Source organism: Spermophilus citellus, assembly GCF_964194105.1.
Source record: "Spermophilus citellus genome assembly, chromosome: 1".
Lineage (NCBI taxonomy): Eukaryota > Metazoa > Chordata > Mammalia > Rodentia > Sciuridae > Spermophilus > Spermophilus citellus.
Genome location: NC_138182.1, coordinates 158,145,064 through 158,158,006, shown reverse-complemented (window position 1 = coordinate 158,158,006; position 12,943 = coordinate 158,145,064). Strand labels below are relative to the sequence as shown.

The window sequence follows — 12,943 nt, the reverse complement described above, 5'->3', positions numbered from 1 at the left end:
CCCGGTCTTAGGAAGCCCCGTGCACTGGACTGCTCCGCTCACCCAGCCTGGCAGGTGGTCGGGGAAAGGGCAGGAGGCTGGGCGCTGCAGTTGGGCGCGAGGACTGAAGAGGGCGGAGGCCGCCGAGCGGCGGTGCCGGGAGGTTGGACGCCGGCTCCCGGGCGGCAGCCGAGCGCTCAGCCAGGAACTTGTTAACAGGCCCCGAACAAAGAGCCGATAATCCGGCGGGCGGCCGCGGGCGGGCTGGCGGGCGGAGGGATCCCGCCCCTTCCCGGGCTCGGCCGCCCGAGTTTACCGCGCATTAATTACCCTGCGCCGGGGCGGGGCCGGGGCCCATCCCGCGGCCTCACAGCGCCTCCGCCGCGCCCCGACGCCCCTGGCGGGCGCGCGCCCCTCCCCAAGCCCCGGCCGCCGGGCGCCGCGGCTAATTGCTAGTCCCCTCGGCTCGGGCTCCCATTGGCTCACGCACCTGCCGCCCCACGGCCGCTCACGTGCCTCGCAGCTCGGCTGGCCGGAGGGACCCCGCCCGCCAAGCTACCTTGAGGACGAGGAGGGGGCGCGGAGGGTGCGGATCGGGTCACGCAGGGGGCGATAAGAGGACCAGCCCGGGTCTGGCACAGTTGGTATTGTGCGTGGTTGGAAAGAATATGCGGACCTGAGAAAAATCTGCAGCCCCTCGGCTCCACTGGGTCCCCGCCCCAATTAGGAGGGGGTGGAGTCTAATTCGGGATGGACCCCCTGCAGGATCCTGGCTGGACCTGCAGGGTGGGGCGTGGGGAGTTCCACCTGCCTCTCGGCTGGGGAAAGTGGGATACAGAATCAGAATTTCCCTCCCCAAGGCCCCTGCGTCTGTCCCTCAGGTCTGTCGATCTAGAAAGACCCCCTCACCCCTCATCCACTCCCCAAATCTCAGCCACATGTTTGCCTGGAGCTCAAGGTGACCCTGAATCTTCCAGACGGACACAGCAGTGACACGAGGCATGGGGAGGGGCCCTGATATGGAGGACCCACTAGTCAGGATGATGGCTGGCCTCTGGTGCTCCCACCGTGGCCCAAATCAGAGTCCCCATCCTACCTAAATGGGACCTGAAACTTCTCGGGTGGGGAGGAGCTGCCACTGGGGCCTCCCCAGACCTGTGCGAGTCTCCCCCAGCCCTCAGTCTTGCACTGGTCTGGGCTGGACCAGTCCACAACCACACTAAGAGAGAGGGAGGGGAATTCTGTGTGCCCTGCCCTAGGCATGAAAAGGGACAGAGAAAAGAAGCCATGCCTGTCCCCCATCGCAAAATAAGAGTCTCATCTGAACTCTCTTCTACTTGGTCCCCAGCAGCACTCTTTGCCACAAAGACATCCAGATTCCCCCTGTCCGTGCCAGACAGGATGGAAGAGCGCCCCCTGCCACATCCACCACCATCAATCGCTACCATTTCGTGCCTACCAAGTGCTGGATGGCTATGTATCAGCCCCCTAACCCACACCAGCACCCTGTGAGGAGGGACGTTTTGAGTCCATTTTACAGACAATGAAACTGAAGAAGTGCAGGAGGAGCTGGATCTGGGGCCAGGACTAGGGGAAGTGTTGGAGGTGGCAAGGGCACAGAATTTAAAGAGGCTCCCACTCTTGGAGGCTGGCCCTGCACTCACATGGTGTAAGTTCACACCCTAAGCACCTCCCTGGACCTCCTGGTCCAAACCCAGACCCCAGTGCTTGCCAACCCGCTCACTCCACCATCTCCTCCATCTGCCCTGGGGGCCAAAGCTGCCTGTAGCCCCTGGCATCAGTGCCTGGGAAGAGAGAGGGTGGGCCTTCGATGCTGATACCTGGACTTTCTGGGGTCCCCCAAGAAGTCTGCTGGGGGTGCTCATCAGCTGAAGCAGGATTGGGCTGCCTGGCTGGGGGCTGAGACTCAACTTCCAGCTCTGCTTCTCAGCCACCTTTGGCTGTGCCCCAGCAGCCACCTGCTCCCAGGCAATGCAGGCAGCCACTGCTAGGGCTGTTGGTGCCTTTGGCAGGTGCTGGGCAGGTGTGAGCAGTTCCTGGGGAACCTGCTACTGAGTGCTGAGTCTACCTGAGGTTCCCAAGGTGCATTTTCTGAGTAGCAGCTTCTCCCCAGTAGAGTCCCTTTAGTATACAAAAAGGCAAATGGCTCAGAGACATCAAGTAATTTGTATAAAATCACACAGCCAACAGTAGAGCCAAGACTAGGACTTATTTCCACGCAGGGCCCCTGTTCCCCTCTGCTGCTGTGTGTCAGAGTTGACCATCAGCACAATCTCAGGATAGGCTGAAGCCCAATCATAATTTTCAGAACCTCCAAACAACTGCCCTTGGGACACCTGAAGCACTGGCCCAAGTCCCTCCAGGGAGTGGTAGATGTGCATCACCCCACCTGGGGCTCCTGCCTGGGGCTGGGGTAGGGAGCAGTGAAGCAGCTTTTGTCTCCTATCTCTGGGCCCCAGCCCTGATGCAGTTGAAGTCCCCAGTTCTGTCCCAGCTCATGCTCCTCAAATGACAATGGAGGAAGGAGACAGGCTGTGAGCACCTGCTGGATGTCAGGTCCACTCTGGGTGCTCTCTCGTGCTGCCCATCCATGTGCTACTATGCCCGACATGATCTCTTCTACAGACAGGGGACAGGCAAGGATGCTTGGCTTGAGTGGAAGCCAGCCCTGTCTCCTCCAGAGCTCTTCCCTTTCCCTCCCCCAGGAGGGAAGAGGAGGCCGAGGCTCTCCCTGGAGGGCAGGAGGACCCCCCCCACGGAAGCTGGCGAGAGGGATGAAGGTGGGCTGCGAGAGCTGATCACAGGCAGCTGAGACCAGGGACCCAGGGTTCTCCCCATCAGGAGAAAGGAGCCCCACACAGGTGATGCAGAGCAGCAAGAAAACACCCCCTTCTTTGGGGACAAATCTATGCTAGGATGGAGATGGGGTGGGCAGGGAGGTGCCTTCTTAACAGTTTCAGGGATGCAGTTTGTGTGGGTCACTCACAAATGCCCTAATGTGAGCTAGGTTCCACGTGTGTGGTGCCAGGGGACAGTGCCCTTCCTACGATGGACCTGGCTTTATCGATCCCCATCCTGGATAGGAGGTCACTTCCAACCTCCTTGGAGCAGGGCAGTCTGTTCAGGACCAAGGATGGGAGCTGCTGCCAAGGAGGGCAAAGTAAACCTCTCTTCCCTGGCTGCAGCGTCCCTCCCTGCTTGGCCAGGGGACCAAACTCCAACCAAAAGAAAGAAAAAACATTAAGCACTTGGATGGCTATGGTTCAGGGCATGCTGGGGCAGAGAACAGGTCACAGGGTCACAGGGTCACTTGCTCACCTGACCTTGCACATGGGGTAGGCTGGACTTTGGGGTCTCTAGGTGCTTCCAGGAAAGGGCTGATCCTCTGACCTACTGCCCGCTCCCCGCTTGCCCGTGTTGGGAAGGACTTTGAGCCAGAAACCAAATCCCCAACTAAGAGGCCTGGCTCTTAGGAGTGGCCCCCTCAGGTAGACTCAGCACTCAACATGGTCACAGCGCCACCCAGAGTGGACAAGTAGGACTGGCCATTGGGTCAGAGGCTGCTGGCAGCTGCCCTAGGCCTGAGGAAGCAGCACCTCTGTCCTTTAGCCCACTCACAGCACTCATTCAGTGTGCTGGGGACCCGGAGGAGGAGAGGAGCTGGGGAGAGGCTGGGATGCAGCAGGGGGTGAGGGGCTAAGCTAAGGAGAAGGGTATGGGGATGGGCAAGAGCAAGAGGACCTGGCCTAGGTCTGGCAGAGCCGAGGAGGTTGGGTGTCAGGTGGCATGCTGGCAGGGTCAGGGGGCACCAGGTTCTGCAGACAAAGGAGCTACACTCTGAAAACCAGAAGTGGTTAAAGCTCAGGACGACACAACCTCCGAGCTGGTGACGTGAGGCAAGGGAGGCAGGGAAATCCCTCAGGGTCCCCCAGGCTCAGGTCTGGACTTCACCTGCAGGCACTGGGGAGCTGCAGAAAGCTTTTTAGAGGTTTCTGGCCCAGTGCCAGGGGGTTAGTCTGGGAAGAGGTAAAAGGGGAGGGGATGAGTAGGACTGGCTACCACAGTGGCCCAGGTGAGGGAATTCAGGGGCAGTGCGGGGGGGAGGCAAAGTTAGCCAGCAATGTCACAAGTAGGACTGAGCTGGAGGACTTGGTGACAAATTAGATGTGAAGCGTGAAGGAGAAGGGAGAGCCAAGGGAGACACTAAGGTTTCCAGCCCCAGGCTGGGGGACAGGGGGAGGGGGGAGGCAGGGGCCCTGGGAAGGGGGGAGGGGAGAGGGTTGACTTGCAGTGAGTAGGCAGGGCCTGTGTGTTCAGGGACTCCAGGTGGCAGCTGAGTCCAGTGCTGGGGTCTTTACCCAAGGAAGGGGTCTCTTGCCTCAACTCAGGGCAGGCCCATCCCGATGGCTTAGACCTACAGATCTGGGGGCTCAGAGCAGCACCAGGCAGGAAGGAGGGATGTGAGGCGTGAGGGGCCCCTGGATCCTGGTGGGGGCCAAAGGGGGCCACTCCTAAGAGTCAGACCTCTTGGTTGGAGATTTGGTTTCTGGCTCAAAGTCCTTCCCAACACGGGCAAGCGGGGAGTGGGCAGTAGGTCAGAGGATCAGCCCTTTCCTGGAGGCACCTAGGGACCCCAAAGCCCAGCTTACCCCATGTGCAAGGTCAGGTGAGCAAGAACAGGGCATCTCTTAACCCCTTGAGAATTACGACTCTCAACCCAGCCTGCAGGTGGAGGGTGCACAGAGAGGTCCAGGCCTTCCCCGGGGATGGGACAGAGGCAGCAGGAAGGGGAAAAAAGGCAGATTGTTGGGGTCAGGATGACAATGCCAAAGCTTGGTTCCCCTCCCCCCATCTTCCAGGAGAGCCAGCTCCCCATGCCCCCCCCCTTCTAAGAGTGTTGGGGTATCTGGGAGAGGACCCCAACACTGGGAGGCATGTGTGCCAGCTGTGTGACTGGCTAGGTAGAAAGGGACAATCTGGTGAGACAGGTGGGTGCCCAGGCACAGACAGGGGCCTGCCCAGGTGCTTTTGTGCTGAAGGGACAGGCTTTTATCGAGGTAGTGGGGTGTGATGTTGGGTGACAGAGGGTGGGCGTGCGGCCTGGGAAGCCAGCAGGAGGCTGCAGTGATTCGGCAGTGCTGGCCCCCGGCGCCCCCTGCTGCCTGCCCAGCCGGCCATCCCTCCCTCAGCCAGTCACAGACGGTTTTTCACTGGCTGCTGTTGCTGAGGAGCTGTTGGGCGGGAGCGGGAAGAGCCGGGGTCACCGAAGGGCCAGCCTGCCTGGGCGTCCATAAGTGCCAAGAACCTGTGGGGGACAGCAGGGAAAGGGCCCCAAACGAGAAATAGGGCCTGCCCCTACCCCTGTACCCTTCAGTGTCTTCTCTCATAAGCCTGAGAGTTGATGCGGGAGGCAGGCTCTGCTCCTGGGCAGCCCTGTGTCACCAATGCCCACCTGCCAGCCTTAGGTAACCTCAAACTGGGCCCCAACAGGTGCCCCAGTACCCAGGGATGCAGGTCCTCCCTCCCCCCGGGCCATGGCCTCCAGAGGAATCCAATTCCCCATTCCTGGCTTCAGCGACCTGACTTACCAGCACCTGTCACCCGTGTTTGCACTCACCTGTGTGACAGCACAGCCGCTGCACATGTGCACAGGCCACATAAATGCATCTGGCTCCACACATACCAGTGCTGCACATGCCACACCAACCCCCGAAGTACCCGGCACACAAGTCAACCCACAGCCCTCACATGGGCTCATGTGGTGACATGCAGCTATGGCCACACAGCTCTCACACACACATCCAACTCAGTAAACATTTCCTGGGCACCTACCCCATGTCCGGCAGCCCCTCCCATGTGTGGGGAAGCGTTAACACATCAGCTCACCATGGTCAACGGTGCAACCCACGCCCCCTGAGTGTTCATCTGGGGATCTGCACAAACCCCTAACATGTACATGTGTGCAACATGAACACACCAGCAGCAGCACAGCCTACTAGCCCCATCAGGATGGGCAAGGGGGACTGTGGAGAAGAAGGGCTTGTTAAAGTGAGAATGGGGGAGTGGGTGAGGGGGAAGGGAGATAGAACCAGTGGGATGGGGTAGAGGAGGATTTAGAGGGCAGGATGGAACGGGTGGTCAGGCAGTGGTGAGTGCAGGATGCGCTGCGCATAGAAACCCTTTAAGGAACAGCCATCAGCCTCAATCATCAGGCTGGTCCCTGAGCTCTCACTCATTGATCTCTGATCAATCTGGGTTGGCAGTTCAGGAACCCCAAAGATCCTTTTAACACTCTGGTGATGAACTGTGGCCTGGGTAAATTGGGGAACACACCCCCACGTTCTGGGGGCCATCAAGAATCTGGAATTACCAGGCAAGTCCCAAGCCCCTTGATCACACAAATGACAACCCCCCCTCCCACAACCTCAGCTCTACTAAGTGTATGGGGGGGAGGCAGAGATCAGGAGGCCCTCACAGCTCAGCCTAGGTGGAGGCTCCCAGAGACCAGACAAAGGATGCCAGGGGAACTTCCTCCCCACAAGCCCCCTCACCCAAGGGAAAGGAGGTGGACTAAGGGTTGAGTTACTAAACACGTTAAGGGGCCAACAGGACGTGCTGGGAGAAGGAAAGGCTGTGGAGTTTCAGGAGGAAGGGAAAGCCCGCCTACCAACCGCACACAACTCTGGTCAACGGACCAGGGAGGCCCCCAGCCAAAGCCCTACCACGGGGCCTGGGCTCTTTGAATGCACGGGCTGCAAGAGCTGGGGGCTGTTGTATGCGCCTCCACGCCTGAGCGTGTGCGTGTGCGAGCGTGTATGGCGGGGACAGAGGAGGACACTGTGTTCTGGACGTGGGCAGAGAGGCCAGGTGCCAAGCTGGGAAATTGTGAGTGGCTGTTTGGGGGCAGATGCTACCGGGAAGAGGTATCTTAGCCACCTCCTCGCACCCCGCGCCTCATTATCTGGGCACTGGCATGTAGTCAAAACCCTCTAATCTTTGAACCTTCAAACTCAGACTCCCTGGGGTTGATTCAAGACCCTGATCCTGCTCTGGGGCCGAGCAAGCAGCAAACTTCCCCCACCCGGAGGCGTGGGGCGTCTATACTCGCCAGCCCCGTGCGCTGCCAGCTGCTCTTGGACTTGGCAGAACCCAGGCTTCCGGGAGAGCGCGCGGCGAAGCTACGCAGCAGCGAGAGGCTGCCCCCGCGTCCCGCCTCGCAAAGTTTGGCCTCTGGGGGCTCCGAGCCAGGTCCGGCAGTGCGGGTCAGAGACCCCCCCCCCACCCCCCGACACACACAGCTGCGAGCGTTCACGCGCACGGTCCCCCGCAAGCCTCCCCAGAGCGCGCGCGGCGTGACTCACCCGAGCTGCGGAGCCAGGCGGCGAGGACTATGCCCAGGAGCGCTGGCCACAGGCCGGGCCGGATGGCCATGGCCGCAGGCGGGCGAGCTGGGCGCGGGGCCCCGCGGGCGGGAGCGAGGCTTTCAGCGCCTCAGCCCGGAGCCCCACCTCGGGGCGCCCCCGGGGCCCATGCCAGCGGACTGCGCTGCCTCCGGGCGGCCGGCTGTGGGGCGCACTCGGCGCGTGGCTCCCCTGGGCACCGGGAGCGCAGCAATGCAGCCGGGGCGGAGCGCAGCGCCAGCCGCGCCGCGCACCCAGCCAGCCGCCGCGCGGAGCCCGCAGCCGGGGAGCGGGCCGGCGGGCGCCACAAAACCCGGACTGGAGTACAGGAGCGGGGCGGTGGCGGGGCGGGGCGGGGGAAGAAAGGAGGGGCCGGGCCGCCAGGCGCTGCGCGCACGGGCCGCCCCCAGCACCGGGGATCCCTCCGGGCGACGCCTGAAGCTCCCCAAGGGAGGGGTAAGGGTGGTGGGCGGGGAGGCCTCCCACCGCCCCTCGTGGTCTCTAGGGACTGGGACAGGAGTCTGAAACCCGGAGTGGATTAGTTATCTGGATCCGGGCTCTCCTGGGCCCGCCAGTCTGCGCACAGGTGGCCCGGGAGGGGCCCAGGGCTGCGGCGACCCCGGCGCGGCGCCAGCCTGCGGAGAGCGGTCCAGGGCTGGGGTGCCCCCGGCAGGTTCTGCTGCAGTCCTCTCCCCCCACCCCTGGCCTCCCAGAAGCGCTCCGAGGCCGCCAGCGCGCCGCGGTAAGCTGCCAGCCGGCGGCTTGGATAGGGGACTGCGGGAGAGCTCTGGGGCCCCCGCGGCCCTCGCGCATGGGTTCCCAGGGCCCCAGTGACTGGCAGGTCAGATTCGGGGCCACCCGCAGTCACAGCCACGCAGCCTAGTGGACTCCAGGGCACGCATAACAGAGTGACCCAAGGTTTCTCTAACCCTACGGTGCAGTCCTCAGAAGGAAACAACCTTAGGGCGCAGCGCAACCGACCCGGCGCTCAGTGTTTGCGCCCAGAGAGCGCACGGCTTCCAGAGACGTGGGCGTGAAGGAACTAGCTGGGCTATGGAGCTAGAAAGTCCCGGGGTAGGGTCTAGACACCTCCCGCTTCAGGCCCTGTGACCTTGGGCAAGTCACGTCGTCGTCTCTCAGAGCTTACAGCAATGACCGCTGCTGGAATCTTTAGTTCCCCGCCCCCATTCCCTAATCGGGTTAAAATAAACAGAGGGCTGCCTTGAAGGAGAAAGGAAACGACAAACCCGCTCCGCGTGCACCTTACGAGTGATGTGAAAAAGAGAAGGTCCTACTCTGGGTTGGGAGGGCAATTGAAGAGTGAGGGCAGGCTAGCAAACTTAAACGCCTGCGGGGCCAGTCAATAATATAAATTGGCGCTGCAGGCTAGGCGATATAAGAATGGTCTGGGATTCCACAAAGAGATATGAGCTCTCCTGTATTTCTTGAGACACGAGGCCCTCTCTCGGTCTGTCTTTTGTTTCCCACTTTTGATAGAGAAGGGTTATGAAAAATGTTTTGCTTTCTTCTTAACTCTACTATTAAAAAAAAAAATCTCAGCCAAAGCTCCAGCTGTGCACCCACGGATCCTGGGCCTCAGTGCCAGGGAAGCAATGGGCAGCACTGGTGACAGAGCACAGGATCCCATCTAAAGGGGCAGCTGGCACTTCTGCTCCAGGTGCCAGTTGCGGGGAGAGGGGATTGGGGCTCAGTATGGCTCTATCTTCCAAATTTTCAATACAGGCCATTACATGTGAAATCTCCTGATTTAAAATGTTTAACAAATAAAATGTATTTTCTATAACCTCATGTGAGCCCAGATGAAAATGTTTACCAGCTTCTCCTTTTTGAACTATGATTTGGGGGCTGTTTGTATGTATGTGGTATCCAGGGGACTGATTTACAAATGATGTGGAATGTGTATGTGCATGTGTGTGTGTGTGTGTGTGTGTGTGTGTGTGTGTGTGGTGTGTTGGAAGCAGCAGTGTGGCAGCGTGTGCCCAGGCTGCTCCCCTGGAAACCATAACTTCCTTGCCCATCCCCTGCGGAACAGAGGTGGGTAGGAGGAGGGGAAAGTGGCAGACCTGCATTGAGGGTCCACAGTATGAGGGAAATGATTAGGACTGAGGATGAAGGAGTGAGATTGGGGGCTGGGTTACAAGATGACATTATAATATTTGCTGGATGCCAACGTGTCCTTGCGAGTGTTTGTAATTTGACTTGATCCTCTCATGCAATCCTGTTAAGTCAACATGATTCCTACTATATGGATAAGGTGGCTGAGGCCTGAGGAGGGAAAGTGTCTTATTGCCAGAGCCAGTGTCACTCTGTGACTGAAGAGGTAGCTGAAATGGGTCTCTGGGAGGTCTGATTTTAGTGGCCATGCTCCTTACATTTCCTACTCTTGCAGTTTCTGCTCTAGGATTAGAATTTGGGAATAAGGTTTAGGATACAAGAAATCTTTTCTCATCCTCTGCTAGTTCAGTGGCTCTCTTCATTTCTCATCCCCTCTCCCTTCAGCCAGAGTAAAATGGTCCTTGTAGTAGTCAGGATAGGTTAGATTATATCATAATAACAAATAGTCCCCCAAATCTTAGTGGTTTAAGTCAACAAAGGTTATTTCTTATTTGCCCATCATGGGTCCTTTGCTCCAGGTGATCCTCACTCTGAACCCTAGCTAAAAATACTTTCTGGAACACTGTTGGCCAAGGAGACAAAGGAATAGGGAAATCTAAAGGTATACCTACCAGTGACCAATAGCTCAGCTGAGAAAGGTCATGCCAATTTGACTCATAATTCTTGGGTCAGAACCGGCTCCCCAATTTTAAGGAGGCCAGGAAATGTAATCCTACTATATGCCTGGAAAGGAGAGCTGAAAAACACAGAAAGCAACATGGGTGTTAGCCACAGCCTGCAAGCCCAGCACGAGCTGGCCCCTGCCTACCTTGACAACTTTGCCACCCAAGCTCTTTCCCACTTTCAAAATTCCCCATTTGCTTTTCTTCCTAGAACACTGTCCTCAGACCTTCACATAGGCTCATTCTTTTAGTTAATCAGGCTTCAGCTCTGCTGTCCCCTTCTAAGTGGTACTCAACTCAGGGCCATGTCAGGAGGAGGAGGGATGGCCTTGCAGGGGGGGGGAGTAGATTTCCCACCTGAATTCTGCTTATGAATCCAGGTTGGAGGGCTGCCAGGGAAGGACTTGTCTCAGACCCAAAGGTAAGACGGCCAGATGGGAGGAGGGCTCCTGACACCTCCAGTCTCTTTTGCCCTTGATCCTGTTCAGATACAAGCGCTGACTGTGACCTCAGGACTTTGCCCTCCCAGAAGCCCTGGACTCAAAGGGAAGGAGGTGAGACTCTCCAACAAATGTCTGTAGACTCCTGCTTACAATATCCCAGCGACAGGGCACGGATTTCACCTGCAACCACTCTGCTGGCTGGGACAGTCTCCTTTCTAGAAAGCATGAAGCTGCCCCTCATTGAGCTCGCCTTCTGAGGTTACACCAGGTACGTCTGCCTCTTCCTTTGCTTCTGTTACTTCAGACAGCTTCTATTTCAGAAAGCAAAGATCTCTCCTGAATTCTTACTCCTCCAGGTCAAATGGTTCTGTCTCAGTAACTGGTATGACAGCAGACCCTGGGTCCCTGTCCTTGCCACCCTGACCCCCACTGCAGGTGCTTTCCAGTGAGGCTGCTCCTCTGAAGGCATCTCCTGTAGGGAGTTGGCATGTCTCCTGCCCACATGGCCTGATGCACAATGGGGTCCCAATCCCCTGTTGGCCGGTGATATTGCACTCCAATACCTACTGGACAGGGGAGCCAAGAGCCTGTGCTAAGGCCATCCTTGATATGGAGATGTACCAAAATGCTTCTGATGCTGGGGAAAATGCAAATGGCCAGGTCCTGCCCTATTCCAATTCTCAATTCAGTATGTCTGGGGAGGCATCTAGGAATCCGTGCTTTTACCGAGCCCTCGTACTCACTACCAGCTGTTCCTACTGCTGCCAGTGATCTGAAGGCTGACCACGCTTTGAAGAGCAATGCCCTTAGTCTTGCCACAGGTGCTGCCATCTACCCTTGGGTCACTGGTTTCCTGCAATTAAATGCAGAGACTTAAACTCATCCCAATTAAATTCCATCCTATTACATCTAATCCCTCTTTCCCATATGGAGCTCTCTCAGGATGTGGGTGCTGTCAGGCAGAGCATTTGCTATTTTCTTCAGCTTCCTGTCATTCTTAGATGAGATCAGAAAGACATATAGACTTTCAACCAAGTCCTTACTCAAGAGGTTGCTGAAGGAAGAGGCGAGGACAGAGCCCAGCCCCTCCACTGCTCAGGACTACCTTGCATTTTTGCACGTGGGGCAAAAATTCAGTTACTCTTTTATCCACTCCAGAAGTTTCTGACGGCACTGTCATTGAGTCTCTTTTACTGCTACACACATAAAAATGAACAGGAAGACTCTACAGAGCTCTAGACTCATGAACCTCCAGCTATGCCCTGTTCTACCATGCCAATAACCCATCCAAACAGGAAACTGGTTCCCAGGCAGAACTGGTTCTGGGAGAACTCTTGCTGGCTCTTGATGATTCCTGCCCCATTCAGATCTGCCCTTTGCTCAGCATTTAGCTTCCATCTTCTGGAAGGATCTTCCTGTCTTTCTTTGAGGGGTCACCCCTCCCCACCGTCCACACACAAAATTCATGTAGGGCTACCCCACTCACGTTCCAAAAGATGGCCCAAACTTCAGGTCTGGCCAATGAGCATGCACTATTCTCTGAACTACAGTGATTGGCTCAGGGATGGGCACATGACCGAAGGCAGCCTATAGATGCTATTTCTGGGACATATTTTGGAACTAAGGAGAGAAAGAACTTCTTTTCTTGGTGGGCTTGAAGAAGGAAAGAGATGATCTTTGAAGCTGCCACCACATGAGGAGCCCATGCCTGAGCCTGAAGTTTGGGCAGAGAAAAGTAGAGCCTGGAGCATCATTCAAAAACCCCTGGATCCAGCTACTCCTGAAGCTACTAGACCTACCTCTGGGTTTTCAGTTACATCAGCCAACACCCTTTTGTTGTTAGCCCTTTTGAGTTCCATCATCTGCATTAGGAAGAATGATATATAATTATCCTTTGTAAAAAAATCTGTTCTAGAGTCCAGGATAGGGCCAGTACTTATTACTGCCTTCTGTTTGCACGGCTCAATATTACCCTTTGAGGGGGTTCTACATCCTATGGGAGAGATACAGATGCCCTTCCAGTTGTAAATGAAGGTGGCATGACAGCCAGCTCCTAAGAGAAGAAAAAAAATGTGTGGGGGTTAAAAGGGGATAGAGAACTGGAAAACACATTCAAAGGACTCTCAGCAATGTCTGGTGCACACACACACACACACACACACACAGCATGCCAGTGTCCACTCATTCTTTACACTTAACACAAACACACTCTCACACTCAGCTCACACCCATACACGTTGAGCAACTATACACAATCAATACAGAGACACATGCTCTTTATATATAGCCACATACACATACA

General features: G+C 57.0%; 1 protein-coding gene across 2 annotated transcripts in view; it reads right to left on the bottom strand.

The window, feature by feature from the left end:
• UNC5A (unc-5 netrin receptor A) overlaps window positions 1–7,675 on the bottom strand; it is a 62,161-nt gene extending 54,486 nt beyond the window's left edge. For both annotated transcript variants that reach the window (XM_081287767.1, XM_081287768.1), the window contains exon 1: window positions 7,362–7,675. In XM_081287767.1, coding sequence (XP_081143893.1) covers window positions 7,362–7,431 — 70 coding nt within the window. In that variant the 5' untranslated portion in view covers window positions 7,432–7,675. The remainder of the gene's footprint in view (window positions 1–7,361) is intronic.
• Between the last annotated feature and the right edge of the window lie 5,268 nt (window positions 7,676–12,943).